Here is a 27474-nt window from a genome sequence, read left to right as displayed (position 1 = left end):
GACTGTCATTTTCTACACAAAGGCGGAGATGATTCTTTTATCATCTAACTTTGGTATTTGAACAACGAAAGGAAAAAGAAATGTTTAGTCTTTTCGTTCGCAACGTACCAGTTGTTAATAATAACCCATTTGAAAAACTATTATTGCCGTATACGCTTCCGTCTGTTTCAGAAGGATATGCCTCCGCCAAAGCATTAAAAAAAAATTATCTTCCGCAGACACTCAATGCGGACATGTATGTTCCAGTCGAGCAAAGTTTCATCAACATCAGAGAAATGTGAAGAGAGCAGTGAACAGAGAAACGACACTATGCTGTTTTTCTTTAATTACTTTTTACGAAATGAGAGTGACTCCGTGGAAGCGTCACGTAACTTATTTTTTCTTCGTTGATACGATTTCATCATTGCTCCTCGTTATAGAGCTGCAGCTGGCGGTTGATAGTTGCTGCGCATTGCCGAGCGCCCTGTCCTAGTACGAAGTCTTCGTGAACGCCATCCACAAGAACGACCTCGATATTGCCTTCACAGCACTGGCGAAAGGAAGAGAGAAGGAAAAAAAGATAAATATACAACGCCACATCACAGGTTTTCTCAAAACAAACAAGCACAATCGTTGCTGCGATTCCACCTGACCTCTCACAGCGCCATATTCGTAAAAATGTCGTAAAGACAGCAGTTTCGACTGCTCCGAAAAATAAAAAATACATATGGCTCTCGAGAGTAGATGTAAGCGTGAAATGGCTACCGGCAAAGCATATTGGTTGGAGATGATAATAGCTACAATCTAAAAATGGGCATAGTGCATGTTCTCAACGGCACACCACACTACAGCACACGAACCTGTTTTGAACTGAACCTCATTGCAAGTGTCGTCTCGGCCAAACAGCCATATGCGGCGCCCTGGACGCTGCTGGCTTGGTCACGCAGCGTGGCGCCATCTTTCGAGCTGGCGCAAAACCCGTGCCGCGGAACTTACGGACCGCTGGCGTTGAACAGGCAACCCTCTCTCAGCGCCAAAAGATGACAATGAAGTGTATGGTGCCCTGTATCTGCCTTTCGAACGTCACTATTGGAAATGACAAATAAAAGATCAGCGTACTAGAAGTTACAGCTTGAGTGATAGTGTGAACAAACATGAGGAAGGATTCGGAAGCAATATTTTTTGTAGCTTGTTTGGACAGTAACTAACGTATGTAATGCGGCCCTGTACAAGGGTTGGGGGTCAGAGACCACATTTTCTTGAGTTTTTGACTGGTTGCGCGGATGATCTCATGTTCTTCTCGCAAATTGCCCGATTGTTCACGTTTGAGTGCCCGGACAACAGCTCTGGCTTTTTGGCTCACTTGAAGGTCGCCGACAATGGGAGCTAAAAGCATTTCAGGCTTAAAATGAACATTACCTTCTTCGCTTAATGTTTGTGTTCGGTATTATTAGTTTTTTTTTAGTTTTAAAGGTATTTGCCTAACCAGTGAGGGCACAAACAATGGCGATCCATTGCAAAGGTTACGGCCGCCACGGCGGTCATCACCATCGCTGAAGAAAACCTAAATATTTATCAGTGTTAGAAAAGCGTGAAAAGATTTTCCGAGTAGAAATACCTCTGCGAGTGGCGAAAGGAGTCCGAGTTCGCCGGGGGAGAGGGGTGGGTGACGGTCAGAATTTCTATTGACAATATGACAGAAGTCGCTACACAATTTGCAAAATTACCGTCCCTCCCGCATACAGACGATGGCGTAAGGCTGAAATCCCATCCCTTGTTGAACGGCGTGGTTGCAGGTGCGATGTAGACATGCCAAAGCAGTGCAAACTAATTATTCCTTAGAAGAAGCTGCGGCTAATGTTGACATGTGCTCCTCTCACGGCCTATCTCACGACTACTCGTGTGGGTATGCGAGAGGCCCATTGCCCCCCCCCCCCCCCACCCGTATATAGCGTGGACAGTTGTTCACTTCAACACACTATGTTGGCACAAGTTAACAATGATAATGATGACGATTATGAGTAAAGTCCCCTGTGAAAAACGCGGTGGTGGCATGTTCCGCAACGCTCCAGCACACGAATAAAGCTAATGTTTAACTTTAATATCTTTGAATACGTCTGAATTCCAACTGCTTGCTGTTAATACCAAGCGCATCATTACACCATCCTCAAACTATGCACCTATTTTTGTTCGACGTCACACGGTTTCTCATATATACCTGTGCGCCATCAATATACCAAACGACCCTTCTTTAGGCTTATACTGCGCTAGTGTTTACCCTCTGATTACAGTCCTTAAGCCCCTAGGCTTCACGAATGCCGAGTAGAACTTAGACAACTTTTAGATGGGTGCATTGTGTTGTTATAAGATACCCATAATTATCTCCCCAGTCCTTGTGCATGGCATCCACGGAATATCTTCTTTTATAATTTAGCGTTCTCAGACAGCTTCCCCTATAGCCCCCCCCCCCCCCCCCCCCCAAAAAAAAAGAAAAGTGCAACGCCCCTCCAATTATTGTAGACAATTTCTTTCTTAATATTGTTCTTCCTACCTCAATGTTTCCATCGTTGTCCTACTCTAAGCACTGCTTACCAATGAAAAAAAAAAGATGAATGGCAGCGCCGCCTATCGACTGGAATGCCAACTGTTCTTTAATGACACTACTCCGCGATTCTTGAGAATCCTTTTTTTGTAAGCAGTTGGTCTGGGCAACTACTCCAAATCGGCGAAGTTCAGGAGTACAGATCAAGCAACCCACCCTCGTAGGAATCAGCGACAACCCTTACTACATAGCCAATATGATCGGGTTTAAAACCACAGGTGACACCAGATCTCGGAGGTCATGCTTACTGAAGTGCAGTGTTGTCTCTAATGCAAGGGTAACCGCTGTGCTCCAATCGGCGTTTTATCTGCTCTCCTCCACGTTGGAGCACATCCGTAACTCTGCTAGGCCTAATTGAGAAAGAGCTTTGAGTTGAGCTCCCTTTGGTGTACACAGGCGCGAGGCAATCGATACCTAATGCAAAAGGATTGACAGTTGGGCGAGTTAATACGGTAACATATTCTCGGATTGTAGTGCGAAGTGACAAAAACGCAGACCAGAAGAAGACAGGACGAGCGCTCGTCCTGTCTCCAAGTCTCTGTGTGTGTGTCACTTCGCGCTACAATCCAAGAATATGCAATCGAGATCGCTCCCTTGCGCGCATACCTCCTGGATGCCGTAGTCGTGCGGCAGGTGCGGTGTTGTCTTGAGCAGCTGGCGCGGCTTGACGAGAAGTACGTTGCCGCGGTACTTTCTTTGCGGCCGGTACGCGCTGCCCGCCCGGAGAAACTCGTAGAAGAGGCGCATGGCAGCGGCCACGGCCTCGCGGCTGGGTCGCGCGTCGGGGCGGGCTTCGAGAAAGATGTCGATGGCTGCTTCCTGCTTCGTCTCGTAGCTCGAATGCTCGCTCAGCCGGCTCCTCACCTGCGCGCGAAAGAGGACGGGGACGAGAGCCCCTCGAGTCTGAGGCCCAGCACCAGATGCTCTTCTAGAGACTTTTGCGCGCACAAAGACAGGACGTTGAACGAAGAATGGACACACACATGTTCGACGCGTCCTGTCTTTGTGCGTGCAAAAGTATCTAAAGGAGCCATGTACAACCAACTCGCCCGAAACGTATACGCTTCTGAACCAAAGGCTCCTCTGCGCCGGCGCGTGAGCGTTGCGAAGTATATGGCAGACGTGTAGCGAAGGTTCGGCGCAGTTAACATCCGTATTGCGACGTTACCGTTTTTGTGAAAGAGCCACTCGCACGACGCGCGAATTCTGGCGCGTTGTAAAAGAAAAAAAAAAAAGCACACGCACTTGAAGCACGGTAGGAGCTCTCAAGCACTCACTCACACAGCCAATCAGCCAAACACTTAATCAATCAAGTAAGTGAGCCAGACAAGCAGCCAGCCAGCCAATGAGTATTTCAATAAGGCATTTAGCTGTCAGTGTTACAAAGGGTGTACAAGAAAAAAACAAGAAGGTCTGAGGCTCGCTGGCAACCTCGTCCGCAATTCACCGATCCATGCCCGCTCCGCGACACTATTAAGGCCGTTATACACATATGCATAAACACCAACAGATAGCCGGTTTTGATGTTTATTCAACGTTTGATGTAATTCGAAGTATGTTAGATGTAATTATTGGACGTTTATTGGTTCCCACTCCGTACACAAGGGTCACGTGTGATGTGGCCCATGCGTAGGTATATGGAGGGGGAGTAAACCATGTGACGTGGCCTGACCTATCTTTTTGCTCACCTGAGAAACGTTGAGGTTAAGGTACTGGACGAGAAACTGAACGAAGACCTCTGTCTCTTGCTCCTCTCTGCTGGCCGAGGAGTGCGACCTTCGCTGGGCAGAGTACATGTCCAGAAAACGGGGCGCTCCGTCCAAGAAAGTCAGGCTGCCCACGGACTGAGCGGAGGCCTGAAGCTGCACGGCCACTTCGAAGGCCACCGTGGCGCCGAACGAGTAGCCAGCCAGGTGGTACGGCCCTTCCACCTGTACTTCACGTAGCCTCTGCAGGGTTATGAACATGCGGGTATACATTAGATCTCACCGCAGCACATATGTTTACTATAGCGAGCTGGTGAAGGAAGGAAGCTGAGGACACTAATAGGCATTCTGAATCGGTCACAGCGCGATGCGACACTCTCATCTGTTCCCCCAGCGTCGCATACAGCGACAGCTACAGGGCTGCGAATAAAACGAGACGTGATAACACTTTCGCTTCCACTCACAAGATGACTTGGGCACCGATGCCCGCACAACCCCTGCCACTCCCGAGTACATTCGTCGTATGTGTTCAGCACCCTCCCAGCGTTTCCTCGAGCAAGAAAAGAACATCGTGTACCTGGTGTGCCATCTATGGGGAGGTCCCCCATCTAGAAAAACACACACACAAATCTTCAAGATCCCACAAGACAAAAAGGGCAGCACGAAAGGAGGACGTCGATGTTTCTTTTTTTTTTCTTTTCACAGCTTCGACGAGGCTTGGCAAGTTGTGCAGATATGTGAACCCTGCAGGAAAGCCTCAGCAGTAAGAATTGTGACGGCAACGCTAGACCGTTTGTAAAGCATTCAGTAAGGGGCTGTCTACAATCTGCCTTTGTCATCTGTTCATTCTTACTAGGGACCGGGTCGGGGTGCTCATTCGGGGTCGGGGTCGAGGTGCTCATTCGGGGTCGGGGTCGAGGTGCTCATTCACGGGTACACTTGACATTGGACAAAGGTGTGCACAGGAGAGGGTGCTGGTAAGTTTTGAGCGGACATGCGTATGAACTAGAGTGCCGGTATACGCGAAGGCAAATGAATGTCAATGATGGCGATTTTCAACGTACGTGAAAATGAATCGGAGTGATAGTGTCGGCGAGTATGAGTTAACGTCAGTACGTATGCGAGCGAGTAGCGGTGAGCGGGTCTAGATGTGGGTATGAGCACGAATGGGTGCCGGTAGGCATGAATGGCGCTAAAAAAATGTTTACACTCCTAAGGGTGTTGCTTTGTTCTGTGGGTAACACCCCTGCCTTTAGAGCTATAATATTTTGTTTTATTTCACACGACCGCGAAATCTGGCTACACGTGCGATGAGAAAACACCCAGCTGAAAACTGTGCAACAAATTGGACCACCTTGGGCGCACATAAATATCCGACAACATAATTTGAGAGCGAAAGCTTTGAAAGATTATTTACTGCACTTTTCGCTTCGCCGGCAGCAGCTTGTCGTAATTTTTACTTGTCACGAAAAGTCGGCAAACGAGAATATCTCATTGGTCATCACCCACAATTCAATCTTACCCCTTGAAACGTGAGGGTGTTAATTTAGCCACGGGATAACCAAACACCCCTTATACATCCGTAAATGCGTAGGCGTTTTAGCGTGTGGAAGTGATCATGAACGTGAATGAGTGCCGATGAGTGCGAGTACACACGAGTGCGAGTACGTGTACCCTGCGAAAATAATGGCGCGTTACTGTGAGTGATTATCGGGCTCATATTGCCGACCTATGCGTGGGAGAGAACTAGCAATGCCCTAAGGAGAGGGTGTGCGTGCACAAGCACAACCTACGAAACGAGAGCGGAAGTACGATGGCCATCTACTGTAAAACTTGCAGCTATACAGCGGATTTCTTTTAAAAAACGTACCTCGCTAAAGCGCTTTAAAGACACCACGTGCGTTCGGTATCTGAAAGCAGACGAAATTCTTCAGCAAGGCAGCAGTTGTGTCAGCGCGCCGTTTATTATGGCCTGGCCAGAAAAGGAATCGCGTATCTTAGCTACGCTTACAGCGCCTTAGCGATTAGCCACGTCGGGCCAACAAGCTGTACACTTGACGACAGAGCGAGTGCAAACGAAACTTCGCGGATGTTCGGGTACCACGTGACCACCTTGTGCGTCACGACTCCACGAACAAAGTAATAATAATAATAATCAATAAAGTAATAAAGTAATAATAAAGTAATAATAATCACAATAATAATAAATTGGAGCATGTCACGTCATTACTACTATGAGATAGCGCCAGAGGTCACGCGCAGATTTTGCGCACCTGAACGTAGACGGCAGCCATCTTCTCGATGCTGTGCGTGGTGACGTCGGGCGTCCACTGCACCCCCACGACACGAATGCGCAGTTGCGCGGCCAGCTCGGACAGCGAGCCCACGTGACCCTCGATGGGGTGCATGATGAACAGCGGCGTTGGCCCCTCGAGGCCGTTCATCTCGACCATTGCGCAATCGGGTATCAGCTTCTCGGTGAACTTCAACCGGGCGACGTTTGGCGCGTCATCTGGGAGTGGAACGAGCAATCGACGAGATCGCGATACTTAAGAAAATAAAAAAGAGTGCTAGGCTTCACTGACACTTCGATTCATTCAAGCCATTTACTGCGAACAGCGATTATTGGCCGTTATCTCGCGACTCCTTCCTTTCCCGCGGTCGGCTTTTCCATAAGCTGCTGTACTTCTGCCTAGCGTTTAGAAGAACACGCATACGCTTCCTGTCTTTGAGCCTGCGTGGCATTGGTCAGTCGATGCAAAGCCGCCGGCAGCGGATCTGTCTTGTGGCGAGCCTCCTCTCCCACAGTAGCGTGCCCTGCACTGATAACATGAGCAGGGGTGCAATACTGGACGTTGTCAATTTCTGTAATGACGGAATTTTGAGCCAATCAGTGAGACCACACCAGCCCTCTGGGCCAATCAGAGCTGGCAAGATGGCCGATTCGACAATACGGCACATTTTGTCAGTGTTGTGCTCCCCGGTGTGAAGCTTTTAAAGCGAAGCGATTTTTTCGAGAACAGTTCCACACAAGCTTCACTGGATCTTTTTGGGAACCATTTAGAAAACTTAGGGGACGCATGTTTTGAAAGTGGTGATAGAGGATTCCTGCTATAAATAGAGATGGCTTCAACTCCTCGGCTTCAGTTTCTCAACTACAAGACGCGTCCTAAATTCAGTAATATAGAGGTCCATTAGCATATTGTCGTAGCACTGCGCAGCGAAGCCAGGGGAAAAAAAAGAAGCACAGGGAAGAGCTTGAACTCGGCTGCACTCCTTGCCGGCTGGTCCTTCCCTGTGGCTTCCTCCTTCACTTCGTTTCACCGTGTAAATTAACCCATAAATAAGCAACAGTATTATATTTGTTTAACGGAGTTGTCACTCAAATATTCTTGCCGCTATTGTCGGCCTAGAAAAGCAGCCTATCTACATTACAAAGGGGCCTGGATATGTGGCAGTAACTTTAAGTGTTTCCCAGTTCAAGTTAAGCGTTCCTTTTTAAGTGGTCCACATAAAAATATACGCTTCGTGTATACGAAAGTCTGGTTTGGAGCGCTGAATGCGAGTACAGTGAATGAGCTTACATAACCCCTCTACGGCTGGCCGAAAAGAAGCAATGCCAGTAAGCTCACCTCGGTTCTCCGTACTAAGGCAATAAATTCCTGCGTAAAACCTGAACATGTAATGTCGGCACATAAGTGTTTCAAAAGCACTCCGACCTGTTAATGGAATAGCACATTATACATCCAACAAATTTCTTTATTTGCTTTATATTTCTTTGAGACAGCCGCTCGATATGTTCCACTGGATGTATGGCCAGCTCTAGGCCCATCCTCCAGAATGGGTATGTACCGCTGTGACACAATAAGAGGTACATGTTCCTTAAATGCAACTAGATATAGGTCACACTTCTCTATCGATAAGCCTGCCGTCACTATTATTTCCTCCAGAAGCATCATACATTGCCTAAAGCAGACCGACCTTTTACTGGAATGTCACTATATATATATATATAGAACAGTTGGATTTATCCGTTCTTCTTGATTTCACTATTCGGTATGCAAACTACTGTGGGTTTTCCGTCCTGATATTAACAGCACAAAATGTAAAAGGGACACGAGACGAGAAGACGACACCAGCGCTCGTGGTGTCGTCTTCTCGTCTCGTGTCCCTTCTACGTTTTACCCTGTTAACACCAGGATGGCAAATCGACAAGCCCAAGCTGCTATTCTAGCGTTTGCCAGTTCATCACCAATACTCCAGAATGGGTAGTGTGCCACTGTGACACCACAGCGCTCAGAATTCTTTAGCGATGCGTTCGCTGTGTGTACACCCCGTCATCGCCTCGAGGAGCATCCTACGTCACCCGCGCTCTCGTGATACGTCTGCGCAGACGCCTCAAAACTGCGCATGCGCATGATTTGCTGTTCACGTCTGGACGCTGCTTGCGAGCGACGTAGTGCGCGTAACAGACGGCATATGCTTATCTATAATCCGAGGGCCACAGAGAGCCGTAAATGCAACCCACCTGGTTCTGCAGCGACGGCGCTTTCTTGCGCGGCGGTCGCGCTTTCACCGCTGCCGTCACTGATCTCGCGCAGCCGGGCGATGGTGAGCTGCCGTACCTCTTGCATGGACAGCGTCAGGTCGTAGTCTCGCTCCAAAAGCTGCCTCAGCTCGACGCTCATGAGGGAGTCGATGCCCAACTCGCCAAGACTGACGTTCGGGTTCAGACTCGACGGGTCCTTGATGCCTGGACGAATTAAACAGGTAGTAACGAGGGCACTGAGGGACCTTCGCGAGGAAAGTACATGTTCTATTTTTACGATATTAAGATAATATTTTTTTGTTGTAATGGCATATCTCAGGTGCCCCAACGTAAAAGCAAGAAATGGCAGCACCTTTCAGTTATTTATGCCGCAATTTCGGCGAGTTTAACCTATCCTTTAAAAAAATGACAATTTATTACGGAAAACGATAGCGTGACCTCCAATATCAGGGAAGCACATATACCATGGATGCCACGCTGGCGTACTTGACGGCTGCTACTGAGCTGCGTACGCTTCGAGCCCTGGGAGCTAACATCTGTGCCAGTTCCAGTGTTAATACAAGATTCTATTTCCTTCGAAATGCTGTCAGGCACTGTTTCTTGTACTGGTAAAAAAAAACGCACGTGTAGGTCGCGCCAGCACGCGTTCTTTATGCATATATAAGTTACACCGTCGTATAAGACGCACCTGCGAAAATATTGAGAAAAAGAATAGAACCGCCTCTTATACGACGAAAAATGCAGTAACTGAAGATCTGCAGGAGTAAGGCCTTCTCGACTCACCGAGTACGTGAGCCGCGGACCGTACGAGGTCTGGCTTGTCCTTGTCGCCCACGGATGGCGACGAGTCATCCTTGACAAAACTCGAGACAACTGGGTGCTTTTGGCTCAGAAAGGAGTCCATCAGCGCCATGCAGGATGCGATCCTTTGTGCCGCGAATGCACCGGCTACCGCGGCAGCGTCCATGATATCGTGGACGACGCCCACGTCACCTACAGCGCCCCACTGGATGGCAAGTCCTGAAAGCACCGGAACAGGTGGCATGCAAAAAAAAAAAAAAATTCTGGGGTTTTACGTGCCAAAACCACAATTTGACTATGAGGTGGTGGAATATGGGTTAATTTTGACCACGTGGGGATCTTCAACGGACGCCCAATGCACGGTATATTACATAAATGTTTTTTTTTTCACATTTTATCCTCATCGAAATGTGGTCGCTGCGGCCGGGGTTGTGTCCCACAACCTCGGGCATAGTAGCGCAACACCACAGCCACGATAGGCCACCGCGGCGAGTAGGTGGCGCGTGGTGGCAGGCCAAGCAGCGGTCCGACCCACCTTATTATCCAAAATTACAGTAATATATATGGAGAGAAAGTGGCTCACAGGGAGTCTATACGCGCCTTGCGCGCAAAAGCTTTCAACTGTTGACAGCAGCGCCGCGAGGCACAGCTTATAGCCAGTGGTATAGAAGAAAAATTGGAGGAACAGGATTCGGGTTTGCGGTGAAGTTTCGGAAGGCCCATCACGAGGCAAGCGTCGCGTTCGAAAGCAGCAGCGAGAGCATTGGACAAAGCTCGGGCTTTAAGCTGCACAGGCAAAAAGCTCAGTGTTCAACCATCCCGCAAGCGTGTCTCTCGGCGTGTGGAAGATAGCTTCATTCTAGTGTAGTTGAAACTATACGGACACTCCAAGCGAATTCTCGTCGCCGTCGGCGTCGCCGTGAGGCTCCGCGTATATCTAGGCTATATGTATGCTATACGCTTATGTGTGCCGAATATTCGGGTTATACTGCTGTTTTTTCTCAGCCCTAATCGGCTGCTGTCGGAGACACGCGTGGGATATGTGAAAGTGCCGGAGCGCCCTCTGGTTGGTGCAGAGTATACTCATGGGTTCGAGATGAAGGCTCGAGGCGACTCACCGGGCAGTCCGTCTGCGACGCGATGTTCGCACACACGCTCCATCACGGAGTTGGCGTAGCCGTAATTCGTTTGGCCGGCGTTGCCGCGGCCGCAAGAGACGGACGAGAAGACGACGAAGTGGTCGAGTTCGGGGCACAGCTCGCGCGACGCCTCGTCCAGACGCCGTGTGCCGAGAACCTTGGGCTTGCACGCCGCCTCGTAGGTCTCCGCCGACTGATTCTCGATGAGGGCGTCCCGAAGCACCTGCAGGCACGGCATTGAAAGTGAAGTGCGTATACATAGTATGCACGTACGTCATTCAAGGATACTCCGCGACTTCCGGCTTACGGCGGCGCCCTCTTGGGGAACCTATAGGTACAGTGTACTACTATAGGCCTATGCATGTGCCTGTTGATAAGGTTCCCCAAGATGGCGCAAAGTAGCGGAAGCAGACGACAGCAGCGGATGTGACGTCACGTGCATACTATGTATAGTGACTCGGTGTGGCGTGGTCGTGGCGACTTCAGAGATGATAATATCGCGCGTGGCTCGTCACCCTGCCACCCGATGCGGTTTGCTTATGAGAGGAGATAGTTGGGGTAGTTGGTTGAAATGCACACTGAAAAGGTTTGCGCGGAGACAGGAGGACAATGCCGAGAAAAAACATTTTTCGTGTAAGCGTTTGGAATAAACTTCGGTTGTGAGTTGGCGCTCGTCCTTGTCTTTTCTCGGCAATTTCCTCGTGTCCCCGCGCAAACTTTTTCGGTATCTTCATGTGACACCAGAATCCTTCAGGAACTTTTTTTTAAAGGTTAGTTAAAGGGACTCTAGCAACACTCACGATTGTCGAGCACGAGAATATGTGGTGGGTTGGATTCGGCAGGTCATGAAAAATGCGAAGAGCGGAAAATCGGTGGTCTGCCAGAGTAAAACAGAATGGGCAACGAAAGAGGGGAAATGAAATCTTGTGCATGCTAAAGTGTACTTTTTTTTTTATCAGCCATATCCCGTAATTTATTAAGTTTTATTTTGCTCATTTTTTAATGAGATTTATATATTGCATAAAATTGAAGTGCCGAAGCCGGAGCCGCGCTGCTCCCAACGTCTCCAGCGAAACACCATTTAACCCTTCCTACCTAGTAGACGAGGGTTAGGCTTGCCTTAGAATAATTTTACGAATTTTGCAGGGTCTTGGGTAATTGGTACATCAATGCCCTGGGGAAGGCCTCCAACCTGCGGTGAATATAGAGACGACGATGTTGGTGGTGATTCATGAGAGGCCCTGTTTGCACAGCACCGCCGTGCTTGCTCTATGGTCACGGCATTCCACGAGATCACGGGTCTGATTTCCGCCCGCGGTGGTACTCTTCTTAGTCGTGCGCTTCATTCACGACCTAATTTGTAAACTCACTTGCGAGTTTGGTGCCTGTATCTGCTTTGTTTCAAGGCGGAGGTGTTAAGAGAAATTACAAAACAGGTTTTTAACTTGGCGGTTGATTGTATCGGCGCGGCCAGACAGCAGTATGCAACGCGCGGCCTGCGTCAGAGCCCCGAAACGGCCGTAATACTATAAGGTGTCTGTGATGAACATGGTTCGGTAGTATAAGTCGATGCTCTTTCACACTGTTTCAGCAATGTACTCGCTCACACACTCGTTTACTCAATTTTGTCGGCACCCAATCACTCACGTTCGTACTCACGTCCATTCGCACTCGCCAAACGCCCACTTGCGTTCATAAGTCGCTTCCACACGGACTTCCCGGCATCCACTCACGCAAATGCTCGGCCGACGAAGCACACCGGGGCATGCGTCGGGCAGAACACTGAGTGCAGCAGTACTATAGGCTTAGATATACGTATAGTGAAGCGTGTGAAAGAATTCGCACCCTATATGTGAATGCGTTTGCAAAGTTCTGGGTAGATTTGTGGCAGTGGCAAACCAGATCCCTCGTATAGGACTTCCGACGGGTACAAGAACTTCGCTGTCTTTAATTCTACGAACTGCCCAGATCTGGAAAAGCGCGCGCGAACGTTTTCGCGGTTTTCCCGTTATCGATGCGTCAGCATTACTGGGCGGTCGTGCGAACGCAGTCCCGTCTGTCGGCTTGTGTACGGCGAAAGAGAAAGTGGTGGAGAGGAGGCCAACGCAGCTGTAAGGGGAGGAGGCGCTTGACGGGAGCGGCACGCACGTGTGTGCTGAAACGCAGCCCCGCACAGTTAGAGAGCTTTAGTTTAGGGGACGCAAGCGGCTTGCGTACGCAAGAACTAGGGGCGACGGTACTGCGCATGCGCACGCCACGGACAGGGGCGTGCGCATGCGCAGTAGCGTCCAACTCTAGTGCGCACTCCGCTCCCGCGGGCCAATCCGTGGCAAGCGTCGCGCGTTTCGACAGTCGATTTGGTGGCTACGTTCGTGCTTTGTGTGCTGTACAGTTGAAGGTAACGATGGACGCCGCGCCTTGTACGGGGGAAGACTATAATGCTAATGCATTATACTGTCGCATGAACCCCACTGACTGGCCTTGTTATTATTATTTGATTCATAAACCCCATTGATCGGCCTCGTTATTATTGTTTGATTAAAGACGCTTCCTTCCCGAAAAATAGCCAGTCGGCTCACCATGGCCAAGTTGAAAATTCCGCCCACCGGTCCCACGGCGGCGGCTTCCCGGACGACCTGGCGCGCTCCTTCCTCCGTCGAGACGTCGGCGGTGCTGACGTGTACGCTGGCGCCGACCCGACGCCACCGCTGGAGGCAGAGCCGCTGGTACCCGGTTCGCACCCCGGTCCTGGACGTCAGGAGCAACTTGCGGCATCCGCGACTCACCATCCAGTCGGCGAGTTCGAGACCCATGCCTCCGAGGCCTCCGGCGATCACGTACGACTTGTGCTCGTAGAAACAGGGCCGCGTCACGGCCTCCAGCATGAGGGGCGACGCTCGAGTCAAGACCGGCTCGTTTTCTTCGGGCCGGATCTGCAGTTGTTCGAAAAAAAAAAAAGAGCCACACCGCCTTTAAGAGGAATAAGCGTTACCCGATGGCCGAGCCCGACTTCCCCGTTAGGACATACGTAAAACACAGGAAACGCCCTCGTGGGACAATCGCTGGGAGATTTGAATGTAAATTTGTTGTATTTTTTAAAGCGAATGACTTTCTTCGGCTCTTTTGCAACGTTATCACGGTGAGTGAGTGAGCGAGTGAGGAACTTAATTCGGTCCAGAAAAGGTGGTCGGCGGTTTTTTGGATTTTCACAAAGGCGCAGATGCAAAAGGTGAACTTTGTTTTGTTCTTTCGCTCGTTATCATGATGGTCGGTGGTCGGGCTTTCAGTTTCATCGTTCTTTAAATAGAGTGAATGGGTTAGACATAATATACAGACGAGGGTCCCGAAGTAAAAAACTGATTTTTTTTGCACCAAATTGCGGGGCATGTCCATCGCTGAATAAAAAATTTCAATAAAGCGTTTTCAAAATGCCCGTGGGTACCGTGCGAGAGGTTTGGGGCATTTGAACGTTCAAATGGTGTGGCTGAGCGCTCCGGTAGGGAGAGCCTTCCTCTTCTCCCACCGCCCTCTCCCTGTGAGGTGACTGCGGGAGACGAGGACGGCAGTCGCCTTCTACGTTTCACGCCGTAGCTGGCGCCGCTGTAGACAAAACCCAGAGATGACGATATTGGCTTACATGTACAGCCGCCTGTACTATACAGCATGAGATGTGCCGCCTGTTAGCGGCTCTAGTTTCTACGGGTGTCAACGCATTTGTGGTTGACACCCCTGTCTTTTTGCCTCCTTCTTTCCTCCTCCTTTCCTCCTCCTTCTCCTCTTACGGAGTCACGCAATGAAACAACAAACGCTGCCTAAACGTTCTCACTTCAACAAACATGCGCCTTCAAGGGCATCATTCTAAAGCAAACAGCTTTCAAATAGCTTTCATAAAGCAAATAGCTTTCCAGAAGTGTAGGGCTATTCACTTGCATTGACGATCATCGTAGGTGCTTTCTGCACAGGTTTTTTGGGGGGAGAGCTAAACTCTATCAACTGTAGGCAGCAGAATGTTGATTTAAGACATGTTAGTTTATACAGACATTGCCGGAAATCGGTAAGGATAAAAGAAAATATTTGACGCCCCGCGAACAGGTATCACAATTTTGTAAACGGCATGTGATAGCGCGTCTCAACTGAACAAACTTCACGCGCAATTCTGTAGCATACGTAAAAGTATTACAGTGTTTACGGTGGCTTTGCAAAAAGTGAGACTCTCAAGTTAGCGGTATATACGAAAGCGGCGTTTAATGCACCAATTTTTATCCGCTTTTGAAGTCTCGCGCAGTTTACAGAATTCCGAAATCGTTTTATTGACGAGTTGGACAATTCTGAACTTTATTCCTTATTTTCTTTAAATTTTGCGACATTCAAGAAGTTTTCCAGCAAATTATGGCCTAAAATGAACACCTGTTTGCTGCAATCACTAGATCGTAACTTTTTTCTTTGGACTGCATCATACCTAATCGAAATTTGTGCACTGGATGCCGAGCAATATGACTTCTCCTTTCCCGTGTATTCAGTTAGGAACTCCTTAGATAAGGTTTGCTCTTTACATGTGCTAAGAGACCGGAAACCTTGCCTATGCGGCACCAGCAACGCATGAAAGCCCTAAGCTGCATGAGCATCTCAAGCTTACATCTACCTAAAGCGAAGAATTACATAGATGTCACTACGCAGGTGTTGTTTGTTGACCTTGTGATACCCAGTGGCGTTTGGGCCACATACCACTCCTCACGTACGCACTGGCCCCAGGGGCACACAGTGACACATAGGCCCAAATTTTTAAGGCGGCACTTCATTGAGGATTGGTCCACAAAAAACGAGCGGATGCGGGGCTAGATACCGGCTACCGAAAAAAAAACTGGGTTGGTACTCGTCAAGAACGTGTCGCATCAAAAGACGACGACGACAGGGTTGGGTGGCACACTTACTTGGATCACCACTTTGCCCATGTGCTTGCCCGAGGCCATAAACCGGAACGCCTCCTCGACCTGGTCCCTCGTGAAGCGGATGGCGTCCAACGGTCGCACTACGCCCGAAGCGATGCCCTGGCGAACTAGCTCGACGATGTGGTGCTTGTCTTCCAGCACGCACGGATCGTCGCCCATTAGGTCGTTCACCATGATGCCGTGGAAAGTGGTGTTCTTGAGGAACACCGACATGCCCAGCGGAGAATTCTTGTAGAGGTCGAACTTGCCGATCTCCAGGAAGCGTCCGTGGTGTGCCAAGCACCGTACGCTGGCCTGGAGCTTTTCTTCGGCCAACGAGTTGAGGACAATGTCCACGCCTGCGACGCATAAGGTGGACAGGCTTTGAGAAAGATTCTGTTGGGCTCAGTGCTAGATTTAGGTTAAGACTATAGTTGGTGCAAGCAGGTACAAAATAAATATACAAAAGATCAAAGCCGGTCTGCATTTTCATGCAATTTCAAGAGGCCTAAAGCATTCGCATGTCCTTGAACAACATGGAGAAGAGGAAGAGAGAGAGGAGGGAGGAATAACCAGAACTGAGTCCAGTTTGCTACCCTACACGTGGGGAGGGGGATGGGGAGAGAAATAAAAAGAAAGAGAAGACAAAAGAGTCTATATCGCACTTGCACATGCACTAGTCTAGTTGCAGCATGTCTACAGTTGGGCACTCAAGTCTGTTGCCTTCAGGTACTGAAGAAGCGCTTGAATGGCTTTCTAGGCTGACGAACTGTGAGGCCGCACTCCCAAGACATTTGGCCTATCGTAATGGCCTATCGTAGTAAATGGCCTATCGTCCAGTCTATGCAAGACACACTGGATATTCTGACATTGATTATCCAAGCAAGAACAGCGGCACAGAATATCATTGATGGTGTCTTCACACTTAGCGCACATCGGTGAGTTCGCCATTCCAATACGATAATTGTAGGAGTTAGTGAATGCTACTCCTACCCACAGCCGACACGGCAGTGTTGCGTCACATCGTGAAAGGTTTGCTAGTAATTTCAGTTTCAGTGACGAGTCGAGGCTGTATAAACGACACTTAGAGTTCTGCGGTGTATTCCAGTAACTCAACGCGCTGGAATGGGCGAGATTGTGAAGCTCTCTTGCAGCGTATACTCTCCACAAACGTATAAGGAGTGCCAGTGCTCCAACCTGGAGACGTCGGGCAGCGTCATCGGTGAGGTGATTACCAACGATGCCACAATGGCCCGGCAGCCACTGAAAGATTATATTGTGTCCTCGTTCAGAAGCGCAATGGCAAATTTCGTTGGTTTGGGACACCAGCCGGTCGTAATTACCATGTCGTAGTGCTCGCAGGCTTTGAAGGGCTCTTTTCGAATCACAAATTATTCCCCATTTGCCAGGCTATTCTTCTTCAATGTATTCCAATAGACCACGAATTCCAACCAACTACTCCCTTGATAACAACGCTGTGGAACTCGCCACAACTTACAAGTAGCTTGGCATCAATCCTCAGTCAAACATATCATGGAATAATCATACTAATCTTACCCTTGCCTCTTCAAACCGTACTCTGGGACTTATTAAACATAACCTTAAAGAAGTCCCAATGCATGTTAAAAAACTAGCGTACACAACATTAATCCGTCCTAAACTAGAATACCCGTCTGCCATTTGGGATCTCGAACAAACTTACATCATCAGTAACATTGAAGCCTTGCAAAATTGTGCTGCGCGATTTGGTTTTTTCAGATTATTCACGTTACATCAGCGTCACCTAGTTAAAGAATAAAGCTAAGTTGGACAACTTAGCTCTTCGCCGTAAAATTTCTCGTCTATCACTTTTCCATAAGCTTTATCACTATCCATCCCTTCATGATGATTTCTTTCAGTCACCACCAGTTATCTTTCCACATTATGGTCATCCATACAAAGTCAAACGCATTAACTGCCAGTTATGCCATCATGCATATTCGTTCTTACCGCGCACAAAAACTGAACGGAACGCCTTACCATCCGACATTCCCAAGAAATCAGACTTGACTAAGTTTCAAGATTTTCAAGATTCAAGAGTGGGCACATCAGCTGGCCTCCCGTCCGGATCATGCTAAACCCGCTGCTGCTTTTTTCGCAGATTTCGACCAGCTGGCGCAGACTACAAACAAACTCCTTCCCCAACTTACACGTGCTCAATAAGATGTTTCCGACACAATACAGGGCCACCTGCCCTTGGTGCGGTGCCACACCTACACTCTACCACATCACCTGGGAGTGCAAACGCAACAAAGCATTCCACAAACACGAACACCCGAGTGCGGAGCAATGGGAGAGTCGGCTCACCAGCAGCGAGCTCACGGCCCAAAGGGGCCTAGTGCAGCACGCGAGCGATGCAGCACGACTCAGTGGAGCCTTGGAACAGGGGCCCACCCTTGCTGAAGAGAAGTCTCAAGCCGCCAGCGCCAAGAAGATGAAGACGACGGAGACCTCGTAACCGCGAAACTCTTGAAAGACTCAATAAAAGTTTTAACTCACTCCCTCACTCACTCCTACAGACGACGGGAGCAACCGCTATTGACAAGGATTCTTCATGGCTGGTTCTTCGCGCCGCCATATATCCGGGCGTATCAGGTGCGCTTGCACACCTGATACGCCCGGATATCGGCTCACGTGGATGCCACCGCCTTCATGTTTTTCGGCGCCTGCCTTTATAAGAAGCTCTTCACTAGGGGATCACTTCAGTGGGCACGTCAGCTGGCCTCCCGTCCGGATCATGCTAAACCCGCTGCTGCTTTTTTCGCAGGTCAGTAACACTTGTTCTACGACTAAAACGAGTAATCGTTGCTTAGTCCAGCTGACGTGCCCCCATACGTAGTGTTTTATGCCTTTGTTTGTACGTGTTGTACGTGTACGTGTTGTATGTAAACATTTTCATTTCACTGCTCATGTTGTGTGGTGACATCGAACCCAACCCAGGCCCCACTACAGAACAGTTGCTAAAACGGCTTATTGATGGTCAGAAGAGCATTCATCAAATATTCGACAACATCGAAGCTAAACTAAAGGATGTCGAGGCGTCTGTGGCGATAGCGAGGAAAGTGGGGGCGAAAGTTTGTTGCCTAGAGAAAGCTATGCACAACCTGGAGAGAAAACTAGTGGATGTGGAAGACAGAAGCCGCAGAAACAATCTTATTCTCTTTGGCATCCTTGAGTGCATAGAAGAAACAACGGCCTCCCTGACAGATATCGTGGTTACTGACTTATTTATGAACACGCCCGGTGTTCAGGTATCCTCGGTTGAGCGAATACATAGGTTTGGCAGGAAAAGGTTAAACAAACCACGACCGATAATATTGAAGCTAACTGACTACCGAGAAAAGTAAACGTGTTCAAAAACACCGCCAAGCTAAACGGAAAGAACATATACATATCGGAAGACCTTTCTGCTACCACTAGGTCAATTAGGAAGAAACTTTGGGATAGCACAGCTGACATTAGGAAAGAGGGTGGCAAAGTAAAACTCGTCTACAACAGAATTAAAATTGGCAATGATGTGTTTGAATGGGACTGTTCCAAAATGCAAAGAGTACATGCCTTTAGGGAAGCACCCACTCAGGACCAAACACCATGACCCGCGAATCTCGCAACATTCTGTTGTCTTAATATAAATGCTAGAAGCACAGTTAACAAAAGAACCGACCTTGAAAGCCTCATTATTGCACACAAACCACATTTCACAGTTATCACCGAGACATGGTTACATCAAGGCATCGCCGATTTCGAGATTGCACCTACTGCTTACGGCATTTACAAAAAAGACCGAGATTCCAGAGGCGGTGGTGTTGCAATAATTTGCAGGAATTGAATGCGTTATCTTGAAGGCCAACTTACAAAATTCGTGTTAATTATCGGAGCCTTTTATCGCCCTCCAACCGCTGGAAGAAATTTCTTTGAAAGCCTAAACGAGTTTTTGTGTGGGCACAGGAATCATTCGAATTACATTTTGTTGGCCGGCGACTTTAATGTCCCAGATGTTAACTGGTCAGATGAATCTCCCGAGGCACTTTCACCAACGGCCGAACACCTTGTCGACGTCGTTCTGCTTCACGATCTGTCACAATTGGCCAAGCTGCCTACACGAGTTCAGAGCGGATGTTCATCAACTTTAACTTGGTTCCTCGCCAATTCAAAAACTCTCTCTCGTGATCCAATTATCAGCATCTTTGATGAAATATCTGACCATAAAACAGCGTGCCTGACAATGAAACTTAATCCTGTCTCCAAAGAAAAACGCGAAGAAAGACTCGCTCCTGTGTTTGCACGTGCCAGCGATGCAGATATTTTATATGCCCTGGACAATTCCTTTTTCAATTTCGTTTCTGAGTATCAAAACAACGCCTCTGTAAACACTTTGTGGAATCGCTTCAATAATCTGGTTACTTTGTGCATAAACAACTTCGTTCCGACAAAACGCTACATGAAACGTCCTTCTAACAGCTGGATGACGCGGGAGTTTGTTCGTCTAAAGCGCAGGGTTAAAAAGGCTCGAAAAACTACGCCCTTCGTCGTCTACCGTTGATATGCTGTCTCAACTACGCGTAAACTTGACAGACGCCATTAAAAAGGCGGAAGACCACTACCAAACCGTTCGCTTAAAAGGGTTTCTTGCTTCCTCGCCACAGAAGTTCTGACGCTATCTATCCCCCAGAAAAAAAAAAAAAAAAAAACACCCATCAGTCTTCATTTGCAAGGGATAGCTGTTACTGATCAGGCGCTAATCGCTGATGCGTTCAATGACTACTTTTGCTCGGTTTTTACCAGTGACGACAGCAACCTTCCATGCTTCCCTGGTTTCGATGACAAACCACCTATTGACGATGTTCATATAAGCGAAGAGGGCGTCTTTTCGCTCTTGCTTAACTTGTATATCAAAAAGTCGCCTGGTATTAATGGCATTCCTACTGTCTTTCTCTACCGACACGCTGAATGGTGCTCGAAATACCTATGCCTAATATTTATAACATCGCTCGCAAGCGCTGAACTACCCCACGATTGGAAACAAGCCATCATTACTCCCATTCCAAAGGCAGACTACAAGTCACTTGTGTCATCGTATAGGCCTATTTCCTTGCTCTGTATATGTGCTAAAACACTTGAGCATATCATATCCAAACACCTGTCGACATTCCTTGAACAAAACGACATAATTGACAACCGCCAGCATGGCTTTCGCCGGGGTATGTCTACCATTACTCAGCTACTCGAAACTATTCATGCCTTACGTTGGCCATCGACAGGTCCAGTCAAATTGATATCATATTTCTAGACTTCGAGAAAGCTTTTGACCGCGTGTCTCATTCTAAACTGATCTCAAAATTAAGACCAATACTGAAGAATGATTCGTTACTCGCATGGTTTGCAGCCTACTTATCCCACAGGTCTCAGGCAGTCACCGTAGGCCACACAACTTCTAAATCTGCCCCTGTGCAATCTGGAATCCCTCGGGGCTCTGTACAAGGGCCTTTATTGTTCTTGATTTTTATAAATGATTTGGTTAGGGATCTTCCTGTTGTGGCACGGCTTTTCGCAGATGACTGCATTATTTATAAAGAAATCCGCACTCCGGCAGATCAGGAATTATTAAACAACGCGTTAAATTGCATACAGACATGGTGTTCCACGTGGCAAATGAGTATTTACATTAAGAAAACAGTGGCAATGCAAGTAACACGTAAGGTTCAACCTTTTAAGTTCACTTGCGTCTTCAATGGCACCAGTCTATCTGAAGTATCGAGTTTACAAGTACCTAGGACTATTAATTAATCATTGAAATAATCATGTGACCTACATAATTAAGAGAGCTATGGAACGCTTAGCATATTTACGCAGATCTTTAGGTACATCAACGACAGAAATTAAACTCTTGGCCTATAAAACTTATGTAAGACCGATCCTCGAATACGCTGCAGAAAACGACTTGTCAACTAATCTTATTATTATTATTTTCGGACTTTTAGTGTTTTCGATGTTTGTTGCTGTTTGCTTTTCATTGCAGTTGCCTTATGTTCTCCTAATATGTACTAATGTTTTCTCTGTAATAATTGTGACCTAATAATCTTGTATATTACCTATGTTTCACTCTATTATTACTTGTGTTGTATTCTCTTGTTTTAGTATCATGTGTAATCTATGACCAGTGCCCATGATCGACCTCCCCTTCCCCCCCCCCCCCCATGTAGTACCCTCGTAATGAGGGCCATTGGGGGTATTTTTGAATAAATAAATAAATAAATAAATTCCACAGCAGCGCGAACAGTGGCCAGTTCGGCATCAGTAGAGTCTTCAACTTGATGACGACCGATTCAGATGGCATAACAATGGCGCACGTCGAACTTTCCGAGACCGAACCGTCCGTGTAAAGATGGATTCGGTTAGCGTACGAACAAAGCAAAAGTTCCAATGTGATCTGCTCGAGAGCCGCGGTGGTCAAGCTAGCCTTCTTTGCAATTCCTGGAACGGCAACGTACACAGGAGACTTTTTCAAGCACCCCAGAGGTGACGGGGTTTTTGTTGCACGCAGGCTAGTATCCTCATATCCTCACTGAGTATCCTCAGTATCCTAATAAGTCTATAATAGCTGTGTCTTACCAGTACTCACCTACGGGGCAGAAACCTGGAGGCTTACGAAAAGGGTTCTACTTAAATTGAGGACGACGCAAGGAGCTATGGAAAAAAGAATGATGGGTGTAACGTTAAGGGATAAGAAAAGAGCAGATTGGGTGAGGGAACAAACGCGGGTTAATGACATCTTAGTTGAAATCAAGAAAAAGAAATGGGCATGATGGGCAGGACATGTAATGAGGAGGGAAGATAACCGATGGTCATTAAAGGGGTGGAGACATCACAATTTTCGTTCATGCGTTTGTTGATTCAAACGTTGTGTCATGCTTCAGGGAGCACGATACACACAGCGGGATTCATATATATCCGATAAATAATTTAATAATAGCATTATAATACCGAGCGATTTCGGTCTCGGTTTCTGGGCTCCGGGGGATGCTATGACGTCACAGAGGAGGAAACGCAACATGGCTTGGTCACGTGGGCCACAAAAAATAGTGACGTAAAACTATGCTGCGTCGTCTGCTCGCGCATACGCGTGCTCTGCCAGCAGATGTCAACAACTGGCGATTCGAAGTGCATGTCGCGATTATTATAATTATTGCGAAGAGCGACAACAACGGTAAGAAAATATTGCGGCTTGTGAGAGTCGGTGATTCATTCCGAAGCGCCGTAAGCTTTAGCTTTGAAGTGAACCGGAAAAGGCCTAGCGACAATATCGGCGGCGCCGAACGATCAGAGGCAGTGAAGCTGCCCTCGGTGCCAGAGTGACCACTCCTTGGTCGCTGATTGGCCGCTTCGCCGTACGGCTGCCGCACAAATGGGTCCCGGGCCCATCCTCTCTACGGCAAGGAAATCTCGCCGTTCGCGAGCAAAACCGCCGTCGCACGGAGGCCCGCGAACGGCAAACGGCGTGTGGCGAGTTTCCGTGCCGGTAACGTGGACAGGCCCTCACATTGAGAAAGGCCAAGCGAACGAGAGACCGCTCCGAGCTGCCGAACTATGCGACTATGCGAAGAGAGAAGCGGACAACACGAACGCCGCATATCCTGGTCCCTTTCGGAGTCGGCCGGCTCAAACGTAGGCCCGTCCGCTCGGCAACTCGCCGCACGCAGTTTGCCGTTCGCGGGCCGCCGTGCGGCGTTCGTGTTGTCCACTTCTCTCCTCTTGTGTCCGTGCCTGCACGCCTTACTCTTTCTTTGCATTAAGAAAGGATTTCTATATGCCTGTAGCTCGGTCATAGTGGAGGCTATGCTCGGTCGCTCGGGTCAGCATGCTCCGTAATCGGCATTTCATCGCTACTCATCATACGTCACGCTTTTGTGCTAGTGTGCGATGACGTCAATATTTTCGTTCCTCCTCTGTGACGTAGTAACTGCCGCGCTAGCGATGGGTCTCGACTACGAGAAGGAGTTTTTAATGACTTTTTGGAGCTGAATTAAAATTATTCTAAAATGTTTGCAGCGTCCAATACTTCGTTCTGGGTGTCCTTGTATACGGAAGCAGCCTACAACATGCTTTTTATAGCCTCAAAATTTGGTGTTTCAACTTCTTTAAGGATTACGGACTGGATTCCAAGGGAAGGGAAGCGTAGCAGGAGGCGGCAGAAAGTTAGGTGGGCAGATGAGATTAAGTTTGCAAGGACGACACAGCCACAATTAGTACATGACCGGGGTAGTTGGAGAAGTATGGGAGAGGCCTTTGCCCTGCAGTGGGCGTAACCAGGCTGACGATGATGATGATGATGATGATGAGTACCCTAATGAAAAGAAAGCGCTGGTTGGCCGTAACTGATCTGGAAAACGCTACCATGGGTCTCTTCTCAGGCAAGCGAGCGAGAAGGTTGCCAGCAACACTGGATATAGGGCGAACATGCGCCCAGTGTGCGTCGACAGCTAGATAACTCGCTATTGAGAAAACATCGAGAAAAGTTACAAACTGCAATGCGACTACAGATGATAGAATGCCCACCCATTATTATACTTATACCGTGTATCCTAGCTAACGTTAGCCGAAGTATTCAAAGACAGATACGATTATAAGGCATACGGTGTTCGGTCCTGATAGGTCTGACGACCGTACACCGTCGGTCTTAAAGTCGTATCCTGCACACTGTTTTTTTAAATCTTTTTGTTTCTTGAACACCTTCGCTAACGTTGGCTGGGACACCATATATATCATCCAAAGTTCCCTAAGTTAGCATTATAATACGTATAGCTACAGCGAACCGGCGGGAAAATTTGCGCCAGGGCACTTTTGCAATACCTTCTACGCAAGCAATTATTTAGGGCAGTACGGACTAGTCTGCTTGGTTATATTGCATCTTAACTGCTTCTTTGGTCCATATATAGATGGGCACTTTTTGCCTTTGGGTGAATTTGAACTGGGTAAAAGCCGACGCTTTTCGAAATTCATGCGTTCTCGTTTGCTTCGTGTCGCTGTTGTCATCTGCCACGTTAATAAAGTTAAGGTTGATGAATATTATCGGATCAGTAGCAGCATAGCTGCATTGCGAATCGGCTTACTAGTCCAAAGGACCGCAAAGAACAAGAATAATCTGAAAGATTAGAGTGTAATTCAAAGACTCGCAGCCATAGGGAAACAGCTAGGGTTGCATTCCCTCGATCCACCTATGCAACTGCGGTTGTTACCAGGGCTTCCGCGTAAAGAGGAAACAATGCTGTGCCGCTTACGCTTCGGCGTCGCATTCACCAATGCATATACTTTTTTTATTGGAATGGCTGATAGCGCAGAGTGCAATGCCTGCGGTGCCGAGGAAACTATGGAACATCTACTGTGCTACTGGTCTTCTTTTGAAAATGAAAGACATGAACTCTGCACAGCTCTCAATCAGTTAGATAGAAAGCCGTTCACCTTGAACAAGATCTTGGGATCATGGCCTCACATATCGCAGCTACAAAAGGCCACTAAAGCGCTGCTGCGATATTTGAAAGCTACCGGATTGAGTCAGCGTCTGTGATCCGGACTGAATGACCGTATATGATGTCCCCAGTGGACTTTCTCTTCTTTTAATCTTTCCGTCCCCTTTTCCCTTTCCCCAGTGTAGGGTAGCCAACCGGGCTCAGTCCTGGTTAATCTCCCTACCTTTCATTTATCATTTCCTCTCTCTCTCTCTCTCTAGGGCCGCATAAATCAAAGACGCTTATACATTACACGCTCCACACCATTGTCGTGAACTCACCTCGTCCTTTGGTCTCCACCCGGATGTGTTCCTCGAAGGACACGTCGTGCGAGTTGGCGAAGTGCCGGTCTTCCAGCTGCGGGAAGCGACGCTTCAGGTATTCACGCTTCTGCTGATTCCCTGCACGGCACCATGGCAGAAAGATATGTAGAAATTCCGCATTCATTTGCGTTGGTGCGCAACGAACCAAACGTCTGATCGCTGTTGAAGGAAATCAACAGCGCGCCCAGGCGAACTCTTAAGATTATATAGGCAAACACTTGGCATTCGCGTAAGCGCAGGTTAAGTTTAGAGGGAAGATCGAACTAGGGTTGAAATGAAACTTACTCCTACCTTTCAACCTGTTTATTGAATAAAACGTAACTAGCAACAAGTACAGGGCAGTCCAGCCAAAGAAGTACAACTTGCAGGCCTATATTACATTGTCACAGTGTTTTCATAGTGGCTTTTCCTATAAGCCGGTCCATGTGGTTAGTCCGGTCAAGCAGGAAAGCGCAAGTTGTTTTAGCGAACATAAAAAGAAGAAACTGTGCCGCATCTTCATAACTCAGTAGATGATGTGTCTACCAACACTAGGCGCATGGGAAGGCAGCTAGCATGAAGCCATCAGACTTCTCGGCTCGCCCTTGCAGCTATAGCCATTCCCCTGGCACCCGCAGGGCGCGTGACCTCCAACACTGGACGCACACCAAACGCACCAGCCTTCTCAGCTAGCATTCGTATTCCCAGCCCTCACGCTAGCAACGATCACGTGACCCCAACATGCGGAGCATGGGCGACGTGGACTCGACGTGCTGGGTCGCGATTACGCCTCGCACATGGGACCACACGACGGCGACGGCGGTGACGTATAATGTTAACTTGTTACACAACTTGTTACATGACTTGTTACACTGCTATCTTACTTTCACGGACTTTATCACAATACCTCGGCCTTCACAGAAGCCCGTATGAAACCTGCCCTACGCGTGTTTTCCTAATGAGATCACCGTTTTAAAGTACATGCCAAAGTTGGACCGTACTAAAGTTATGTATCAGTTCCCACCATTCTTTGCCATCTCCCACTGGAATAAACTGTCAGCTGAAATCACTTCCAAGAACAATCAGATGCTTCTGTTAATAAACTAAAATGATGGATGCACACTGAGAGGTAATTGACCTTTGGTGGCCTGTATTTCTTATCTTGCATTTCATTTGTTTCATTTCATTTCATTTTTTTTTTTCGCATGTCGCAAAATGATTTTTTTTAACGTGCTTAGATTTTCCTTATCTGAGCGTGTTCTTATACTTCATCAGTTCGTCTGTTTTGCGTGAATGTTTTCTTCCTTTTTACTCATGAGGCTATATTATGTATAACCGTTCATTCATTGCTTTTTTTTTCAACCCCCTATATGAAATGCGCGTAAGGAGTTTTTGGGGCACGTGAATCGTGGCGGCGACGAACGCGAGTGCATAGCAGGCGCTCACCGACGGTCGTGAAGACGGTACACCCCATGGAGAGGGCGATGCAGATGGCTGCCTGGCCGACGCCTCCGCTGCCCGAGTGGACCAGGATGGACTCGCCGGCCCGCATGTGGCCGCGCATTAGAAGCGCGTAGTAGACGGTCGAGTAGACGGCGGGAACCGTGGCGGCGTCTTCCAGCGTCCACGAATCGGGAACCTCCCACAGCAGGTCCGGGTCGGCGGCGACCGCCGTCGCCAAGGCGTCCCTGGATATTAACCCCATGACGCGACGTCCCTTGGGGTCGCGGCCCGAGAACTCGAGGCCTAGGAAGCTGTCCTGGCTGGGCGAATTTCCTGCACGGCGGCAAGGGAGACTCCCGTGAGGCGAATTCAGCACTGTAAGCTAATTACATCCTCGAGTATGCATAAGGGTGCAAATCGGTCGACTACGTACACACTCCCTTACACCTCTTCGTTTTTTTGGGTGCCACGGTGCGAGTT

General features: G+C 48.3%; 1 protein-coding gene across 1 annotated transcript in view; it reads right to left on the bottom strand.

Annotated features, from left to right (window-relative positions):
* Nucleotides 1–308: 308 nt before the first annotated feature.
* The window catches only part of LOC126525837 (fatty acid synthase-like), a 67552-nt gene continuing 40386 nt past the window's right edge, over nucleotides 309–27474 (bottom strand). Inside the window, exons 18-28 of the mRNA XM_050173794.3 lie at nucleotides 26998–27327; nucleotides 25531–25650; nucleotides 15708–16063; nucleotides 13356–13709; nucleotides 10756–10999; nucleotides 9620–9856; nucleotides 8816–9040; nucleotides 6561–6799; nucleotides 4270–4530; nucleotides 3188–3445; nucleotides 309–529 (exon numbers count right to left, since the gene is read on the bottom strand). Of these exons, the coding sequence (XP_050029751.2) occupies nucleotides 401–529; nucleotides 3188–3445; nucleotides 4270–4530; nucleotides 6561–6799; nucleotides 8816–9040; nucleotides 9620–9856; nucleotides 10756–10999; nucleotides 13356–13709; nucleotides 15708–16063; nucleotides 25531–25650; nucleotides 26998–27327 (2753 nt within the window). The 3' untranslated portion in view covers nucleotides 309–400. The remainder of the gene's footprint in view (nucleotides 530–3187; nucleotides 3446–4269; nucleotides 4531–6560; nucleotides 6800–8815; nucleotides 9041–9619; nucleotides 9857–10755; nucleotides 11000–13355; nucleotides 13710–15707; nucleotides 16064–25530; nucleotides 25651–26997; nucleotides 27328–27474) is intronic.

The sequence above is a fragment of the Dermacentor andersoni genome, chromosome 8, assembly GCF_023375885.2.
Source record: "Dermacentor andersoni chromosome 8, qqDerAnde1_hic_scaffold, whole genome shotgun sequence".
Taxonomy (NCBI): Eukaryota; Metazoa; Arthropoda; class Arachnida; order Ixodida; family Ixodidae; genus Dermacentor; species Dermacentor andersoni.
The sequence above is the reverse complement of the archived record's forward strand: the minus strand, read 5'-3'. Positions and strand labels throughout refer to the sequence as shown.